The following is a 20,268-nucleotide window of genomic DNA, read 5'->3' on the forward strand; positions in this document are numbered from 1 at the left end:
CAATAGAAAATAAATACAAAAAAAAATCCAGGCATTTCTTGCATCATAAACAGTTATTACAGCAATTCTTGGCATTCCTTATAGTATCAAGAATACAATAAATCCATGAAAGGGAAAGGAAAAGGAAATCCATTAAATGCAAAAGCACAAGGGGATTAAATTTCAATGACAAAATACAGGGCATTTCAAAACAGAGGGAAAAAAAGATAAAGAAATACTCAACATAAAACGAAGATAAAAAGAAACAAAAAAGAACATCAAAACCAATCTTTCTTGCATAGAAACACATTGAGAAAGTACCTGAGAATTGAAAATCTTGAAAATTTCTTACAGCGGACATTTTTTATGAATTTTGTTTTCTTCTCGTTCATTCAAGGATTCTTCTTCAGTTCTTGAAGTCTTTCTAACACGCATATAATACTAATAATATTTAGAAAGAGGGAGAGAAGTTTATGGAGAGGGAAAATTTTAAATTTTTATAACGAGTGAAAGAGAAATAAATTTTTGAGTAATTGAAGTCGTTATTTATAATAAGAAAAAAAAAAAACTGCTGTCATTATTATTATTGTTGTTGTTGATATTTTGTGCTGAGGAGCGGCATTGAGGATTCTAATTTTTATCTTTTTCAAAATGGTAAAAGTGAATAATCCTATAGGCTCCGATTTAGGGACGTAAAGGATGATGGCTCAATTACGCGCCATTTACAGGTTTTGTCCAGTAAGGTCAAGTCTTTTCGGCTAATAATTAAAGGCATGGCCGCGGGAGAAACAATGATTCGTATTCCAATGTGTTTGGGAGACTACTTGTGTGGTTATGGTTCGTAAAAAAATATATGTATATATGTATTATGGTTTACAGTAATAAAATATATGTGTGGTTAAAATCATGATTAAAATTATTTGTCTTCAAAGCAGTTTTATATGTGTTTGGTAAATAACTTTTGTAATTGCTTTTAGTAGTAAAATTACCAAGAAATGCATGTATGAATTTTCAATTTATTAGTAATATTAGTGTGCATTATTTAGTTACATGTTTTAAAAATGTTACATTTTTGTTGTTTTTCAATCATCTTATTAAGTTATTTGTTATCCCATCATGAATATAATCTCGTGATGATCTAGAGTTGCCTTGGTTTTGAGAATATTGAACAACATCGACAAAAATATCATATAAAATGAAATTAGGGTTGCGATTATATTTTGTAAACGCAACATTTTCTTGAGACTTTCTTTTAATATAGTTATGTAATGTCATTGATGTCATTACAACCTTGACTAGTTGACTTGCTTTTTGTAGGGGTATACGAGCATAATTTGTAAAATTCTTCATTTGTATTTCCATACTATAAATGTATGTTCAATGATATTGTGAAGTGATAAGTATATATGATTAAATCGCTCTTCTCCAACTTGTTTGTTATCCTTAATGTCAAATATCTTGAAAATAATAACTCATTTTTATATAATTCTAAATATTTTATACTCATTTGAATATCTAGTATCAATCAAATAATATTTTCTTGCAATAACAAGTAAAAACAAATGTAAGTTATTTTGAAAATTCATAATACACATACTATAAATTTAAATAACATTTAATTATTGTAATTTATTTACCTTCAGGAAGTTTTAAAAAATTTGTATTTGAATTGTCAAGAAATTTTAAAAATATAAAAGTATTATGAGCATTTTCTTCCTATTCTACCTAAAATAACATAATTGCATATCAAAATTACATTTTATATTGGCATTTATTTTCTACCAATAAATAAAATTTTATTTTTTTGAGATACATGTATATAAATATGTATATCATCAATAACACCAACACAATTCTATCTGACAAAACAACAAATGTTTGCTAAATATGACAAATAATTTCAATTTATTTTCTAAGCCCATAAATTAAGGGAGAGGAGGCAGTTTAAAGTTTATTTCCGTCCATAAATTTTAACGGTGATAAGCAACCGGGAATAATATTTGGTTATCTCTTCTGATCAGCTTTTCACGTGAAAAGCATAAAAAGAAAGAATTGATCTTTTATTGAACTTTGTGCTACACATGCCTAATGATCAAACGATGAACAAGGCCATCGCTTCTTTAAAGCGAGCACTGGAAACATGCGATAGACTCGGCTACCTGCCAAATACAGCATCTAAACAGCCGGCGCGTTCAGCTTATGAACAAAGGTGTTCTTCCTCTCTCGCAGTTTCATATTGAAGGAAAGTCGTTCTACCTGACATGTGGACCCACCAACCAAAAACGAAGAACAGGCAGCATGATTCCATGATCGAATCTCCTACTCATCAAGAAAGTTACCTACGTTCCGCTAACAAGCTTCTTTACAATGCAATAAGCTGAAGCTATTGAGATTTTTTAACAAGCCAACCTTCTACCACCCTGCTTAGGACAGTCAAGTGGAAGATACAGCAAAATACGTTATTATTAGTCTGGTTATCTTCATCAGCGAACCCGTCTGCTGAATAGATGTCAAACATCAGCAGCAGCACGGTTAACTTGTTAGCCTCGTTACTTTTTCCAGCGAACTCATTGGTGAAGTATAGGCTAGACATCACCAGCAGCTATGTTGTGTCTGCATGTATTTTCAACACCAGCCATCTCCTATCATAAAAATTGAACAGTATATATAAGCAGCACTTCAGATAACCAAGGAAGCCAAACAAATGAGGAGCTATAAAGATCCTGTTATGGCGTCCTGCAGCTGTGACAGACAAGTTGATCTCCACAGTTTTGAAGTACTTGCGTTTCCTCAAAATGTTTATAATTTTTTGAAAGGGAGAACTTTCAGGACAATTCAAATTCTTGGCAGGAGATCAGTATTAACAACTGCATTAAGGGAGCATATCACCCAATGAAAGGCATGCACGCCAAGCACACATGTATCATTCCATCCAAGTGGTCCAGACTCCCGAGACTTGCCGATCCCATTATCCCAGAAATCAAGATGCCTAACGTCCCGTCCCCCGCAAAAGTTCTTGGTTTCCAGGCACTCTCCGCTCTTGAACAAATTCAAATATTCAATATTACTAGTAATTTTGACTCTGTATAATTTGGTTAATTGGAAATTAATTTATTATTTAAAAAATACATTTATACACCAAATGATTTGTTGAAATATTGCTGTTTTGTTAAATAAATGAGGGCATGTATGGAAATACCTGTGAGCTCCTTTTCTACTAAGAAATAGCATAGAGTTATTCAGTTTCAACTACTAGCAAAACGGACAAGTTGAAAAAAAAAAAAAATAGCAGGCAATAATAGAAGATGTACCAGCACCAAAGCAGAAGGGGTAGTAAAATAATACCGTAGAATAATTAGGAAATTTGATCTATGCCTCCTATTTTTGTTGGGAAAGCAAGGTAATACATCAGGATAAAAAAGAAGAGGTTTGACCTGCTATGAATTCTATCTCTATTTGGAATTAGAAAATAATAAGGAAATTTGAGGGGAAAAAATAAGGATATTTTACTCTAATGAAATGTTTAGATATAAATGGTACTTTTTATATATAGATAGATAGATAGATATGGCTACTACGATTATATGAATTTATGTCAAAATAATTGTGAATCATGATTAAGTCATTATTTGTCCTAAATCAGCTAACCAGTTCTAAGTAAATTAAGCTCTACCAAGAAGCCATATGGAGAAGACATTTCAAGTACTGAGGGATATTATCACACGGCTGCAAATATTTACCAAGAAACCGTATGAAAAAGACATTCCTAATACAGTAGGAAATTATCATCCAGCTGCAAATATTTACCTGAGTATCAAACCAGATTGACTTCAATATTGAAGAAAAAGAGTTACATCTTCCTCATCTAGGATTGGTGGTGGAGTTTTAAATGGAACAGATATAGTGTAGTTGAGCTGGTAATTCACAAGAATTGGACCAAAAATGTTGAACTTTGGAGCACTCCCATAAGCAGCTTCTGCATCTGAACACCTCTTGAAAATTACTCTGGCACGATTGGTATCCCTATCAACTTCCGTCTCGGATTCTTTTAGTGGTCCAAAGCGCCTGAACATCTTATTTAGGCTTATTTCTGAAGGAACTGAATCCACCACAGGGAAATGCATTACAAGCTCTGCCGGGGCCTTCTCATCCACATAACCAACTGGTTTCTGGGTTGATACATCATAACTGCTATCAGAATAGCGTTTCCTAGAGTTTGACCTACCGCTGGGTTTATCCAGAACAACAGGCACAAAAAGATTATCCCTTTTCCTGCTTTTACGTGGTGGTTGCTCTTCAGAACCATTTTGAATAACACGGTCTGTCCAATATGTGTCATTCATATCCTCGAATTCAAATGTTTCTGGAAAACCAACAGAAGAATGGGAAGTTTTTCTCTTACCACCTACTTTATCATGCTGGTCCATAACCACTGAGTTCCTGAAATCAGAGAAGAAACTAATGATGATGTTCAAGAAACCATAGCCTTTCGAGGGATCTTGTGCTGTCAAGTGAAGCTGTGACAACAATTCATCAAGTGACGAGTATTCTGTTGGAACGATCATTTTCTTTATCTCAGCATCCTCAGGATGCACAGATGAAGTATCAGATCCATCCCCAATGAGGCCATCGCTGCTTCCTTCTACCTTCTGGCTATTACACTTCAGGATAGAAGGAGACCCGGCCATTTGGCTAGCAACTCTTTGAATGCATTCGCCAATCTTGAAGGAAGGCTTGGGAAGAGTTGTGGTTGAAGACACTTTTGCAAAAGATATGGTCTTCCTCCCTTCTGCCATAGATGCATCATCAGCAAAGGTATCAGAGCCTTTTCTTTTCTTGCCAGAAGATGGAGAAACTAATTTATTGTTTGCTTTCCCATCAGACCCAATTTCATCATCCAAAGAATCCCACGAGTCACCCATCAAATCAGACAAGTTTCTCTCTTTTTTCCTGGGACTGATACAATCCTTCAAATTATGTTTGCATTTGCGAGAAGAGACTCTTTGAGTTGGCAAAATCTCCTCACCAGATGAAATTTGCCCATGATCCTCATAAACAGCCGATGCATGATCAATCACTTCATCCTCGAATCCTAAAGTATCTGACTTTTCCAACAACCCTCCACAAAACTGATATTCAGGCAGTTCAGAGTAACCTTTCAAACGATAGAAGGCCAGCAACTGAGACTTTGCAATCACAAGCTCCAATCGATTAGCCCCGCCAGCTGGAGTCTGCGCTAATGCTTTCATATAACCCACTAATTTATCTGGTTGAAACAAACCAGCATTTGTATCTTTGTCAACACCATCTCGTGTACTTGCCTCTGGCCGGATTCCAGCACTTTCAACAACCTGAAATTTGATTCCATCATAAGCATCCTTTGGCACACATGAGCAAGCCAGACCCAGCTCCACTCGTCTTGAAACTTCTTCCAAGGCACAATCAACAGCATTCTGGAATACTTCTGAATTGCTCTGCTTCTCAACCTGAGAAAAGTATGACCTGAAAGGTTTTAGCAAAGATGCTTCATTCCATGCAAATGTTCGGTCTCCAAAGTATGCTACCAAATAGCAGTCCTTCTTATTATACTTCATTGCTTTCTCGGAGGCATCTGATGGATCAAATATCTGGCCAGGCCACCAAGGATGGCTCCTTACTTTACCCCATACCAAATCTGATACAGAAAACTCACCTTCATTATTTGGTGGCAGTAGATAACAAGCCTGATCTGCTTTCTCTGAGCTTCCAGGCTTTGAAGCTGTCAATTTAGCAGATTTCTCCTCGATGCTGTTCAGTTGTTCATTGTCAGTATCCTGTTCTTCAACTTCCATTTCTTTCCCTTCTAGTAAATCAACCTGTTCAGCATTAAGAAAGTGTTCTTCAATTGTCATTTCTTGCCCCACATGCGAATCCATCTCGAAAAGACCATGAGATGCACCCTCATCCAAACCTTCTGCAACCTTTAATTGCTGATCGCTTTCAGCAAGCTCCTTGAGTTCAGTTATGGGATTCAAAGCTTCCTCATTGCTTGCTATGACATTTTCTCCATCCATGAGCCGACCATCTAACTCTGTGATCCCAGATTCTGTTTCGGCCTGTGAGTTCTGTTCTACTACCCTTTTCTTCTCCCCTCCAAGCTCTTCGGCATAAGTAGCCTGTTCTTGACCTTCCATCAGTTGCTCTTCAATTGAATCAACACGAGCAGTATGACAAGATGCACTTTTCCCTGAGCCTTCCTCAGTCTTCAACTCTTGATCTTTTAAAGAAGGATCTGGAACATCAGTGTGTGAGATCAAAACCTCAACATTGTTCATTAAAGCCACTTCGACATCTATTTCCATCCCTCCACATTCTGTCTTAGTCCTTGTTTCAGTGCTTCCACTAACAATATCAGCTTTCTGCTGTTGCAAAACTGTTATCACTTGCTCTTTATGTAGACCAGCTTCTTCAGCATCATTAACTAAGCATTCAGTTATCACTTTTTTACTCTCTACAGGATTTAGAAGCACATTGTTTTCCTTAGCTACAACTCCAGCTCCTACAACTACTTGAGCTGGCTGATACGAAGATTGAGAATCTGCACATACATTATAGCCATTTTCAGTGCTCCCATTAGCTGTCTCGGATGTTCCCTGCAGTTCTTCCACTGAAAAATAAAAACTTTCACTAAAACCATCAGTGTCCATACCTTCGGTGTTAGGACATGTGATGTTTTCGTCCGCAGTTGATGCAACCCTCACTTCATCAGCAACTTGAGTTTGTTTATCCAACAATTTGGAGTCTGGGTTGGAAAGGCCGTTGTTTTCTGGTAAAACTGATGATCCTTCAGAAGCTGATATAAGCCCCTCCGAATTACCAGCAAGTGCTCTTTCCAGAGCATCACTCCTACTTGCTTCAACCTTCGGATCTAAGCCTTCATTATTAGCCATTACAGCAACTTCCTCAATACCTTCGGTCTCTACACTTGTACCTTCCACGGTTGATGGAGAAGTTAACAATGCAGTTTTAGTTCCAGAATTCCACACTTCGTCATGCAAAACACCCAGTTCTAGTGTCTCTGAATCTTGAAGTGCATCGTTCACATTGCCATCTTTATCCTCAGCCTTCCCTGCAGCCTCCTCAACCAATTCAGATTTCTCTACAACTTGGGTTTCACCTACTGAAGCACCTACTAACACAGAGGGACATCCCGCCCCATTTTCAGCTCTTTGATCCTGAGATTCATTCTCTGACAGCCCAATTTCTTGAGAAGTCACTTTCTGGCTTGCATCAATCTTTTCTCCCTCAACACCTTCCTCCACCAATTCCCTTTTCAAACTCTCCTCCGTTGTAACAAATGTTACTTCTTCCACCACAACTTGGGTTTCCCCACCAATACCACTTGCATTTTCCACACTCTGAACATGAGCGTCAGCATCTGCAACCCCAACTTCAGATGAAGTCTTATCACCATTTCCACCGACCTCCATATCTTCCTCTCCACCCTCTACTGCTTTACCTTCTCCTTCAGATTCTGCAACCTTAGAAGACTGTCCAACCTCACTCTCAACCCTCAACTCCTGAACTTCAGGTGAAGCCTTGCTGCTGTTTCCACTGACCTCCCTCCCCTTCTCCCCACTCTCAACTGGTTTCCCTTCTTCAGATTCTGCGGGCCGAGAAGACTCAAATCCTGAGTTTGATGGATCAACACCAGAATCCCTATTCTCATGTGTTCCTAAATGACTAGCTACACCACCACCATCTGAATGCGTTGCATCTCCCTCGGCACAACCACAACCACCAGCAGTTTCCTTCCTTGCTTCCCCACCACCTCCATCACACAAGTCACGTGTGCAACCACCATCAACACCCTCACTGGAAGACCTCTCAACCATTACTTCATCTCCATTACAAGAACCTACTGCCTTTGCCATCACATCCTCACTAGAAGAACACCCAATCTTATCCTGATCCTCCTCATTGGCAAAAGAGTCAACAACAACTGGAGTCGTTGCTATAGTGGTTTTCTCACTATCACCACTGTCTACATGTTCACTAACACTCACAGTCGATAATTCCGCAACATTCCTTGCGGAAACACTCTCATTCTTGCATTCATCCATTGAAAACAGTACCTGGGTCAATTTCAAGATCCAAAAAATAAGCTTTCTTTACTATAAAGAACCGAAATATTAAAAAAAAAAAAAAAGAGAAATCAGGTGATAATCCCTAAAACCGAGAAAAATAGAAATCAAGCCATGTAACTAAGAAAAAAGATAATAAAGAACAAAACGAGTGACTTTTTTTAAGATTATGTGTTTACCTCTTTAGATCTTGTAAGGAGTGGAAGCCAGGGGATTGTGGGGGTTTCGAGTTTTTGGAGTGAGAAAGAGAAAAAAAGAAAGGCAGTGTTTGGGTGTGATCATAAGTCAGGCTTCATTTTAAGTGATTTTTAAGAGAAGTAAACAAAGCCCGAGTATAATGGGTTCTTGTCCTCTTTCTCTGACTGGTCAGCACTCTCAACAGGCTTTTCTTCAATTTTTCCATCAGTGAGGGATGAGAAACTTTGTGGGTGACATATGGAATTTGACAGTCTAGTGATTTTCGAACACGTGTAGAGAAAAATTTTTATATCCACATTAAAATTATAATTTAATATTAAAAAAAAAACAAATTATTTCACTTCTTTTACAGGATTATTCTTCTTTTTTTTTTTTTTTTTTTTACAAATAACAGTTCCACTCTGACTTCAATCTTCAAAATTGCTCTAAGAATCTACATGCTTATGTTGTTTTTCGCTGCCCAGTTTATGCAGCAAAAGGAGCTAAGGGAATCTCGGGCAAACAATTATTATTCTTTTGAGAGAATTATTTGCACCTTCAATGAACTCTTTCCTTTAAGGAGAAATATAACCTACTGATATTAAATTAAAAAATCGAAACACGCTACGATACCGCTCCTCTTATTAGAAATAGAAAATTATCAATTCTATTTATATTTATTTTTATGGTTGAAAAGTATTTTTGTAAAAATTTAAATTAATTTTTTTGTTTTAGATTAAATTTTTTTTGTATATTTTTATATTTTTTTGATGTTCTGATATAAAAAATATTTTTTTTAAAAAAATACTATTTTTTATATATTTTAAAGTAAAAACATTTTAAAAAATAATTGTTACTATAATACCAAATAGATTATGTAAATTTGAGTCATAGCATATAGTTTCCAAGAAAAATATAAATTTTTAATTTAAACAAAATAAATTTTTTATATTTAAAAAAGATTTGACTTCAGAGATTATTTGTTTTTTTCTTTTGAAATTATGTTTAAGGTTTGTTTATTTTCGTGATGTTATCATGTTTATTTATTAATAATTTTTTTTTGTTTTAGATTATTTTAATGTATTAATATTAAAAATAAATTTAAAAAATAAGAAAATATTATTATGATATATTTTTAAATAAAAATTATTTTAAGAATAATTAAGTCACAATGTTAAATATTAAATTATTGTATTTTAAGAAAAAATAAAAACTTCTTAGAAAATTACATAACACCCCAATACAACGCGCATAACACATCGGGAAGGTGAAGATCAGAAGCAAATCAAAATCAATCAACCCGTTCGTACACCAAACATCTTACCATTTTCAACACAGTAGCAAACACCACGACAGTATCACTGAGTTGCTCTCTGCTCATTTTTCGAGTTCTGACATGAACTACAGGTACACGGTATCCTTGGCATGGGCAGTCTCTCACGAGGAGTATAACCGGGGCCAAGAAGATTTATTAGATTTTGTTTTTATAATAATTATGGTTATTTTTTAAATAAATTTTTATATTAAAATATATTTTAATAATATTTTTTATTTTTAAAAAAATTATTTGTAATATTAATATATCAAAATAATTTAAAAATACTAAAAATATATTAATTTAAAATTAATAAAAAAAATTAAATTTTTTTAAAAACATTTTTAAAATACAAAAACACCCTTAAAATTTATCTGGTTACGTGCATCTTTTAGTTTATGCATTGCATGCGTGGCAACTGACAAGAAAGAATATACAAGTGGAAAAAAAAAAAACTAGAAAAAATAGTAAAGTAACACGTTTCTAAATTTCAAGGTCGTGTTTGGCTGGTTTATTTGGTGTATGAAAATATAATATAAATTGTTTTTTTAAAATATTTATTGTTTAGAATATATTAAAATAATAAATATTTTTATTTTTTAAAAAATATTTTTGATATTTAAAATAATATAAAAATATGAAAAAAAATATTTAAAATGAATAACAAAAATTTAAAATTTTATAAAATATTTGTAAAATACAAAAACAATCGAAGTCGAAAGAAGTGAATGAACTTTGCTCGGAACTCGGAAGTCACGTGCTTCTTCCCCGGTCAAGATGACGGATCGATTCTTTCTATGTTTTGGTCAAACCACGGTGTTGATAAAATCTTGATTTCCAGATCACCCTCAACTATTCAGATCCCATACAAAAATTGAAAGGAGATTGGCACTCCAGGTCGATGGAATCGTTAAAATCTTGCCCGATTTCAGACGATTGTTGTATAATTTCAGCGAAGCTGAATTTTTATGGAACCTTGCTCGGAAGTTGGAATTCACAACGGTTCTTTTCGAAACAAGATGATGGTTGATTCTTTCTATGGCTGGGATGAAACTTGAGACTAGGGAATCCATGTTGGGAATCAGACCGTTTTCCATGATTAAGACAGCACCACAATAATTTTACAGGACAAAAACCCAGTTGTGTTTCCAGAGAGAAAGTCCAGCAGTTGTGTTCCGGGTAAAGGCACCATGATAATGGATTCACTTGAAAGAAGGGAAAGCAATGAAAACCAAATTTAAGAAAGTGCCTCGGACCCAGAAAAGATTCCAGTGGCCCATTTAAGCTTGGCCCATTATCTAACATATGTTGCCTCTATTTATTTGCGTTGGGCCCGAGTTATGATCTGGGCACTGCATAAAGCCATAAACTTTACGGTCTAATATTAGAGTCCGATCAATCCTTGCAATGATGAGTCAGTGATGTGCTTTTATAAGATTATGTCTGAAACCTCGTTTAATAACTTTCATATATATATATATATATATGTGTGTGTGTGTGTGTGTGTGTGTGTGTGTGTGTGTGTGATTATTTGGCACTTCATTAGACGAAGATGGCTACTTTGAAAAATAAATTCACACTTTATATTTTGGTTATTGGCTGAATTTCTTGGTATAACATGCAGCCTAAGCAGTGTTATAGAAGACTATTTCACTTTATCCCTTATTATGTAATTATTTACATATTTAGCTATGATGTAATTTATTCATAGTTTTTTTTTTATTCTAATAGAATTAAATTTGATTAAATACTGAAATTAAACATAAGATAACTGATGAGAAAAAAAAGTTAAATTGAAAAAAACAAAAATCATTTTAGTCTTGGATACAAGCAAAGGCATTTTCTACCTGTTTTTTGTGTCGATAAGATAATGATTCTTATTAGCATTGGTGAAGGATTCTTATTTTTTATTTTTATTTTTTTCAAGTTCATTATAACTTGTTTTTTGTTTTTATATGTATAATTTATACATGTAAATCTATTTTCTAGATTAAAAAAAAATAACAGAAAAGAAAGGAGATTTTTTTGAGCAAATATAAGTTCTAAAAAAATTGAGACACTAAAATAAATAAAATAATTAAGATAGCCAGATTTAATTAGCATAGAAAAATACAACTCAATTCATCTTGTTACTAAAGGGATGAACCCATTCCATAAATAAAAAATTATACCTATTAAACTGATCACGTGAATATTAGTTATAATACCAATTATTCAAAAAAAACCCATCCAGTATCATTGACCTTTTATCCCATTTCCCTCCGCAGAGAATCGTTGCAATGATGAGTCAGTCACGTGTTTTTATAAAATTATATTTGAAATCTCATTTAATAATTTAAATTTTTTTGATAGATATAATTATTTAACACTTCATATTAATTAAAGGAAGATGGCTACTTTGTAAATTAAAGTAAAGTCACGGTGGTCGCAGGCTGAATTTCTCGGTATAATATACAGCTAGCCCGAGCATTGTTATAGAAGACTATATAATATACAAACATCATGCCAATAGTCCCGAGGGGTGGTGGGGGGCAACAAGTTATATGAACGTGGGCCATGCTTTTAAAGTGGAAAAGTTCATTGAAGCCATCAAAAGCAAGCCATGAGACATGGGCAAACACACATGACTTTTGTTGCATTTTTTTTTTTTAATGCTAATAGTTCACAGCTCATGCTGAGATGTTAGAGAATGAAAGAATCTTATCAAACACCTAAGAATCATAAAAAATAATAAAAAATAATTGGAAAGAAGAGCCGCAACAGATCTGATAATAACGTTGTTCTGCAGCAGCTACTCCCTTCTCCTTTCGTTATTGCCATCTAAGTGCCCCCCTCTTATCCAAGCCTTTTAAGGCTTTCACCTGTGACGACCGTACCTATTCGACAGCCAAGCAAACTGTGTCTGTAACATCAGTTTATATTTTTATCATATGGTCTCCATTGAGCATATATAGAGCACCGTCCGACCGTATTGGAAAAGGAGAAAAAAGCTACGAAAAAAATAATAATTCGAGGTATATTCAAGGAGACATTGAGCGTGATGCCAACTATCGCTGCTATTATGTAGAATCCGTGCATGTTTGTGAAGGTGATAAATGTTATTTTTTAAAATGATAAAAAATAATAATTTTAAACTAAAAAATAAAAAATTCTCAATAATACAGTTAAACTTCAAGGCCAAACACCATTTTTCTCTGTCTGAAGCCCCTTTTTGTGCACTAACCTTATCACTCTCTCTTTTCTAAAGTTTTTTTTTATATTTTTTAATAAATCTCCGACGTTCCAAAACTAAATCTCTTTTTAACTATTTCAGACATGAACCACTGCACCCGAAAGACGGTAAATAATTTATTTGTTGGCTTGCCGTAACCGCTAATCAGAAACGACAAGCTGGTCGGTCAATTAAATTCTTCAAGAAGCATGAGGTGGCAAGTGACAACGAATCAAACAAAACTTATAAATTCTTAACTGCTACGATCAATTTGTTACTGTAAACACCAACTAGCATGCGGTTGTCAAAGAGGGCATTTTGGTCTTCTTGACACGTGAGTTTCTAGCATGCCAGTTGTAAGGGGGGCCCACTCAATCCGTAGGCACGGGATGCAATGATTCTTTTGCTTACATTGACTAGGTTGATCACGTTACCATGTGAAGCAAACACAAGGGGGTTGTAAAATCATCGTGTACAGCTAACGTGTATGAAAGTGTATGTACCTGCGTTAGGAGGAGCAATCGATGGGGGTTTGGACATGATAGTTGGGACCGCTGTCAGGGGACCCGCCGCGTTTGGTGGGAAGATGTGGGCAGCAGGTAGGCCCACCGCTTGTGATTGATGGAAGTGATAAAGAGGGTACATTGGCATCAATGTATTAGCACCCACCATAGCTTGCCCTGGATACACCTGAGGGAAATGCCCATTCATGTAGGACCCGCCGGTGTAGCTTAGCTTCTGTGGACCATCCATCACAGCAATACTACTTCAGCTCATAAGAATTGTAAGACTAATGAGAAGGGGGGAGTTTATGTTAATGTTTGGTTCTCAGGAAGTTTTTCTGTTGGTTTAAGAGAGAAATTATTTTAAATTTGAGAATTTCAACTCAAAATTTAAGTACGATACTGAATAAGTAATATTATTATTGGCTAAATACAGAGGAAGCTAATTTAATTACTGGGATTTTATCAACTTGCATGATTATTCATAAATCATCACAAGAGTGCAGAACCACTTACATGATTGTAGCTGATATCTGTGGCAATGTAAGCAGGAGAGTACCTGAAATTAAGAGGTAACTACAGCATAAGGCAAAGTCCATCTTCGCAATATTTCATACCGCAAAATTAAGAGCCATGAAGCCATACAAACTGGATTACCCATAAAAAGGAACGGCTTGATGATGCTGGTGGTGAAATGGTGACGCTGCAGCTGACCCTGCCGGATAATACCACTGGACGTGATTTGCTGGCGCTGCTGGCGTGGACCTCGGTCCAGCGATGATGTTAGGTCCTTCATGATTAAATTTAATTACAAATATTAGCAAGCTATACATGATGCTCATGTTTACTAGCATCCCATTGTGTGTTAGAGATTTATTTCTCGTTTTTATGCGTGTACCATGGTCTTTTTTGCCTTTCGATGAAGAGTAAGTTTATACAAATTAATTAATTGGAAAATTATACCAAAATTCGTTGTTAAAATGCAATGAAATTAATGCAGTGGTTTTGTAGATTATTTTTATATGGTAATTGATAATACCATGCATCAGACGCTCGTCATGTTTTTAGCTTGCCAAATTTATCAAGCATATGTGACTGTCCGTGTATGAAAGGATCCGACTTTGTTCTCTTTCTTCTTAATTTCCATATACCTGAAAAGGAAATATTCCTTTTCAAGGTACATGTTTACACACATATACGTTTAAATATCCATACCTTGTTGAGGAGGGGCCGGTGTTGTAGACCTAGGGCGGCGTGCACCAAGGGAAGCCAGGTTGCAGTTGGCACGGCGGCCATTGATGATGGGTGCAGCATCCTCGCAAGCCTTATTTGCCGCTCCAGCCTCCTTGAACGTAACCTAATTGATTAATACAATCACCAGAGCTAACATTAGAAAAACAGTAGTAATATTTGACAGTAATGATCTTTATTTCCCTAAAATGAAAATGCAGTAGTGAAATCACAGTGAAGATTAATCAAAACTTACAAATCCGTAGCCCTTGGATCTACCAGTGATTTTATCAGAAATAATCACAGCCTCCAAGATCTCACCATACTTTTCGAAATGCTCTCTCAAGGCCTCTTTTGGTGTTTCCCACGCTAACCCTCCAACAAACACTTTCGTCAGTGTGGTATCACCAAACTGCCCTACACTGTTGCTCATTGTCATTCCCTTACTAGATCCCTGCGCAAAAAAATAAATTCGACGCACTATACTCCAAACCTAAACTTTTATCTATTTTCCACGACGAAACGTGTAATTTTTTTGTGCTCAGGGAAAGAGATAGAGTGGTCTGTGATCAAGAATGGATATTTAGAAGGGAGAAGAAGAGAGGGAGGGAGATATAAGGAGGAGAGTGAGGAGGAGAAAGAGTACAGGGTGGTAAAGCAATAAAAGAATACAAGAAAAACAATGGAGACAGAGAGGCAGACAGATGGACTAACTGGTGCTCAGGCTATCAACAACGTGATCACACTAACATATATACATAATAGCACTTAGCGATTGATGACGCACTTCTCTTTAATTAGACAACCTCTTTAAAATTATTTTGATATACAGATATTATAAATAATTTTAAAAATAAAAAATATTATTTTAATATATTTTTAAATAAAAACACATTAAAAAACAATTTCCAAAAATAGCTTAAGTTACTCGCGCTCACTCTTACGCGCATCGATTAATTAAGAATGTATGATTCGCCTCATATTAAGGTTGGATAGAACGTGATCTGAGAATCTTTCCTACTGCATGCCCTAGCGCGCGTCAACGTTGCGTTGAAACCATCTTTCCGTTTACTGTTATCTACCAGCTAAAGGACAACCTAGTAAAAGCCCATAACGCTCATTGTTGTTTTGTTCCCTTTTTTTTTTTTTTTTTCAACTTATAGTATATTAAGGGAAAAAATAAAGGCAGAAATATTAAAGTGTATTATCTAGTTTTTTTTAAAAAAATTAGAATATGGGCAGGTTGTAGCTCCTTTTCTTCTAATCACTATAAAAAATATTTTTATTTTTAAGTTTTTATTAATTATTAGATTTTTATTGAAGATTTTTTAGAGGGAATAAAACGAGATTATAATATGTGCAACTAAAAAGATTTGATTAGTTAATTTTTTTTATTCTTTTTTTTATAATTAATTTTTTTTCCACAATATAATTTTAAAGCCACATACAATGCTAATTAGATTAAACAAGGTAACTTTAATTTGCATTAAAAATAATTAATCCCATTTATACCATGTCTGTCGTGCACAAAAAAATAAAATTTATTTCATACTTTATTTAGAATATTTTATTCTATCCAACCCTTTTATAAAAAAGTATATTTTCTTTTCTTATCACTGATCTCTAAACTTTTTTTTTTATTTTTTTGGAGACTTACCAAAACACTTGAATTTTTAAATTACAACGATATATATATATATATATAGACTTCACTTACCTAATTTAAGTTTTTAAATTGAGTTTTTAATTAACAATTAAAATTACAAATTTCTAAGTCAATAATTACCAGCTGGTATTTCATCGGAAATAATTGTATGATCTATCTGTAATTCGGATAGCTGAATCATATGGAGGGGCAGGGAAAGTGCAAAGAGAAGAAATAAGAAGAAAAACCCAAATTCCTAATATGACGGAGCGTGTTCTCACGCGTGGAGAAGTCGGGTAATATAAAAGGGACAAAAGACAGCTAAACACCGTACATGGCCTGAGAGAGAGGGTCCGACAAAGTTAACGAGCGCGTCGTGCAGTCGTAAGAATTCCAAGTCTGAATTTGAAGGGAGGTCGTTAGGGACACTTATAATCAGCCACTTTGCTCTGCAACTCGCTCTCATTACCCAAATAACCTTCATGCCTTGCCATATTCAGTCAAGCTTGTATTATACAACTCTCGAGGTTAGAAAGGGAATATGAAAAGAGAAAATATATTATTCCTATAAGTACAAAATCTAAGATTAATGTTGAATTTAAATACACAATAAAAAAAGGCTGCCCAAATCACTATATAATTATGGAGATTTTACAAGAGAAATGGTGCCTAGAAGTCTTCTTGTTGCATCCAAAAAGGGAAATACAATTTCGGGATTAGGCTAATATGGACAAAAAATGAAGCTAAAATTCACAAATACAACAATAAAGGGAGAGCTTGTGGGTGCAAAATATGTATTAAATTGAGGGATATATCTAAAAGAATAAAGGACTGGACAGTATTTTTCAAGAATTGAGAGTGTCAGGTCCCCACCCCTCCGCCCGTGCTTGCAGTCGCACGGGGAGATAAAACTCAGGCAAGGATGTCACATACGCACGCCACATTCCAGGGTGGCTAATATGGCTTCTGCCTTCATTTATGTTCGGTTTTTTCAACCATGAAAAAATTAAAAATTAATCATGGGCTACGTGTCAGTGACTTGGCACCCATGGCTTGGAAGCACAAACACCTAGTATATAGATAATATTATGAAAATATTTTGGAAACAGCGAATTGGCCAAAGTCAGAACTCAGAATTCCGACGATGGACATCAGCGTCAACCTCGACCGGACGACTGAATCGCCTCCACCACCACTCTATCAATACAAAATATGCACAAGCTTGTAGCCAACTGGGTGGTGTATCCAAGTGGGTTGAAAGAAAAATCATTAAATGCTTAAAATGAAAAGTACGGATCACCCTCCTCACTATATCCATCCCACTTATTTATTTATTTATCAGCTTTTCATATTATTTTTTATTAATTTGGATATTTAAACAGTTTATATATATCTTAATTAATTTTATAAATTTTTCGTGATCCTAATACTTATAAAATTATATCACGCTAGCTTTTCATATTTGTTTAATTGTATTTGGGTCGGTGACAGTCAGTAATTTTGTTGAACTAATTAACACCTTACGCATTACATCCGACTTGGAAGTTTAAATCAATCGGAGTTTCTTTTTCCTAGAGAAGAAGTGAAGAACGTACTGATACTTCAAATAAAACCAAGAACGTACGTACTGATACTTCAAATAAAACCACTAACAGATACATTTATAGGCGATGCAACCACGTGACAACCGTGTAGTTTATTATCTGTACAGTGTTGCAGATTTTGTTTATGGATTGTACATAGAACAGATAGAATATTCGAGTCTAAACAATGGTAATCAGTACCCTAATCCTCAACCCTTTCCCTCTTCTCAAACTGGCAGCATGTTCGAACTCTGCTTGGTTTAAAACTCGATTTGTTGGGTTCATGATCATGGGGTCCCACAACAAATGTCTCTGGTGTGAAGCAGGTTGTGCTGTGCAAACTGTTTTTGAGGGGTTCGCATGTTTGTTGTCAATGTCCGAGAAGCGTGGCATAATGACAAAAAATTTACGATTTGAATAATAGATCTTGAGTTTAAATTATAGCGTTTGTAAGAATTTATAACAGTTTTACTCGTTCATATAAATCTTTAAAATGTGTTTTATAAGGATGAGGTTTTCTCGAATTCAATGTTTGTGTGTGTGTGTGTGTGTGTGTATATGTATTTGTTGTCAATTTGGCACAGGAGAATCTAGGAATCGAAGAGAGATGATTGGCCGCACGTAGCAACCTACCTAGTTAGAAACTGTAATCAGCTGGTTACATGGTTTAGCACTTTGTTTTTCTTCACCGCGTACGTGATCAACGGGGTGGTTTCGCTGAAAAATGGAGGCGCTGATTGAGGGGATTTTGACGATCTCGTACCGAACATCAAATGTCTAACATGTTCGGTTTATTTGTCTCCATAAAGGATTTCGAGGTATGTATGCCTGGCAATGTAACGTAAGGGCTTCTATGAAAGTATACACAAACAACTTGGATTTCTTTAGATATTAATACGTGAGTGACAAGTATGCAATTCTCTTTGTCAACTTTGTAAATTGTAATCAATCTGTTTATACATCCATTTTAATAACAAATTAAAAATGTTCGCTGACTTTTTGTGTCAAAATCAATATAATGTTCGATGAGGGCCGCAGCTCTCCTTTAAATCTCGATTTTTTGAAGTTTAAATTCTTTTACTACAAGCAGTAATTTTGCTAGTTACATTATAACATGCCACTGCCAAACAGCACTCAAGTCTGCTGTCATTTGGCCCACAACAGCAAGGTTTGTTTCCTTTGGTTTTCAAAAGATCACACACAGTGAAAGCCCTCGGTTTTGCATTCCGAGGTTCTGACGAGGTGAAACAAAAGAGTAAGGATATAAATGAAACCAAAAAAGCCATTTTATTTGCTGTCATATTTGTTGGGGTCTTTATTGATTGTCGAGTGGCCACCACAAATTCCACGTCAATGACCCTCGGGAAAAATTCGTTTTTTTTTTTTTTTTTAATTTTCTGTATATATTATTAATTGTTCAAAATAAAAATGTTTATGATATCACATATATACTCCATGTTATTTCTTGTTTATGCAAATCATTGATATAATTTTGAAATGATTTATTTTTATTATTTTTAATTACTACTCAAAATGTTGTTATTTTTAAATTACTATCATTGACATTTTTTTAGTCACTCATAAATAAATACCACTACACAATATATACATTAAGTTTTATTATTTAATTGATTGGTAATAAACTATGAATTGAGATTTTTATCATCAATAGCCTCTAAAAAGGTTAAAAAATAAATGTCTACAACTAGCAATCTAATTGCATACCACGATCGATGACCAACAATGATAATAATTAACGGTATCTTGAAATAATCTCACGTGAATGAAAACAAAAAATCGAATCTTTTGATGGTTTCGTTGATTCACTCTAGAATATACCATCATATTCTAGAGTATACCAGCAGTAATATTTTATTTTCATAATTAATTACTTGGTCAAAGTAAAGGTGCTGTGTAAGAGTTCATCGTTTATAAATTATATTATAATGATATTAATAAAGTAATTATCACTGTATCATGGAGCTATGACAGCGTGGCTTTAATCTCGAATTCACTAACAATTAATAGGATTAAAAAATCTCAATTTATTTTTCATCGTTAATTTAGTTGATAATTATGTTAATTTTATCATTTGATTTTGTTCCGTTTTATATGTGCTAATAACAACATGAAGTATAATTGAAAATGCTTAATAATTGAAAATAACAAGAACCAGAATCGAATCGAGTTAATATTTCTCGTTATAGTTGATGAATGTCGAGTACACCTCTTGAACTCATCAATTTTAAACCACCCTCCGATCGATATAGTGCTTCAATTTGAAGGCATTAATTACTATCATCTTGGCTTCCAATTTTCCAGCTGCTTTTACAGCAAGCGCGCGTGTCTAGTAGCAGTCAAGCGATGGAAACAAGAGAATAAAAGGGTCTGTGCTTGCAATGCACTTTGGGTTCAACCAGCACTATTCCACGTGAGGATGGCAGATGTTAACTGTCTCACTAGCTCTCGCTCACTTCCCTGAATACCACAACGTGGCCAGCT

At 34.8% G+C, this 20,268-nt stretch overlaps 2 protein-coding genes across 4 annotated transcripts; both read right to left on the minus strand.

Moving 5' to 3' along the window:
• Nucleotides 1-2,018: 2,018 nt before the first annotated feature.
• Nucleotides 2,019-8,384, minus strand: LOC118052414 (uncharacterized). Its single transcript, XM_035063391.2, is given in 4 exon segments — nucleotides 2,019-2,621; nucleotides 3,787-8,093; nucleotides 8,282-8,362; nucleotides 8,364-8,384. Coding segments are annotated over 3 exon segments (4,386 nt in total). The 3' UTR covers nucleotides 2,019-2,621; nucleotides 3,787-3,809.
• Nucleotides 8,385-12,179: 3,795 nt separating this feature from the next.
• Nucleotides 12,180-15,270, minus strand: LOC118052412 (probable RNA-binding protein ARP1). 3 transcript variants are annotated; one of them, XM_035063387.2, is made up of 6 exons: nucleotides 14,795-15,270; nucleotides 14,524-14,665; nucleotides 13,966-14,098; nucleotides 13,825-13,867; nucleotides 13,309-13,543; nucleotides 12,180-12,470 (listed from the first exon to the last, which is right to left on the minus strand). In XM_035063387.2, the coding sequence occupies exons 1-6, from the start codon at nucleotides 14,975-14,977 to the stop codon at nucleotides 12,430-12,432; spliced, it is 777 nt and encodes a 258-aa protein (XP_034919278.1). In that variant the 5' UTR covers nucleotides 14,978-15,270; the 3' UTR covers nucleotides 12,180-12,429. The 3 variants fall into 3 exon arrangements, with proteins under 3 accessions (XP_034919278.1, XP_034919280.1, XP_034919281.1); XM_035063389.2 differs by having other exon boundaries at nucleotides 12,180-12,496; XM_035063390.2 differs by having other exon boundaries at nucleotides 12,180-12,490; nucleotides 14,795-15,269.
• Between the last annotated feature and the right edge of the window lie 4,998 nt (nucleotides 15,271-20,268).

The sequence above is a fragment of the Populus alba genome, chromosome 8, assembly GCF_005239225.2.
Source record: "Populus alba chromosome 8, ASM523922v2, whole genome shotgun sequence".
NCBI lineage: Eukaryota > Viridiplantae > Streptophyta > Magnoliopsida > Malpighiales > Salicaceae > Populus > Populus alba.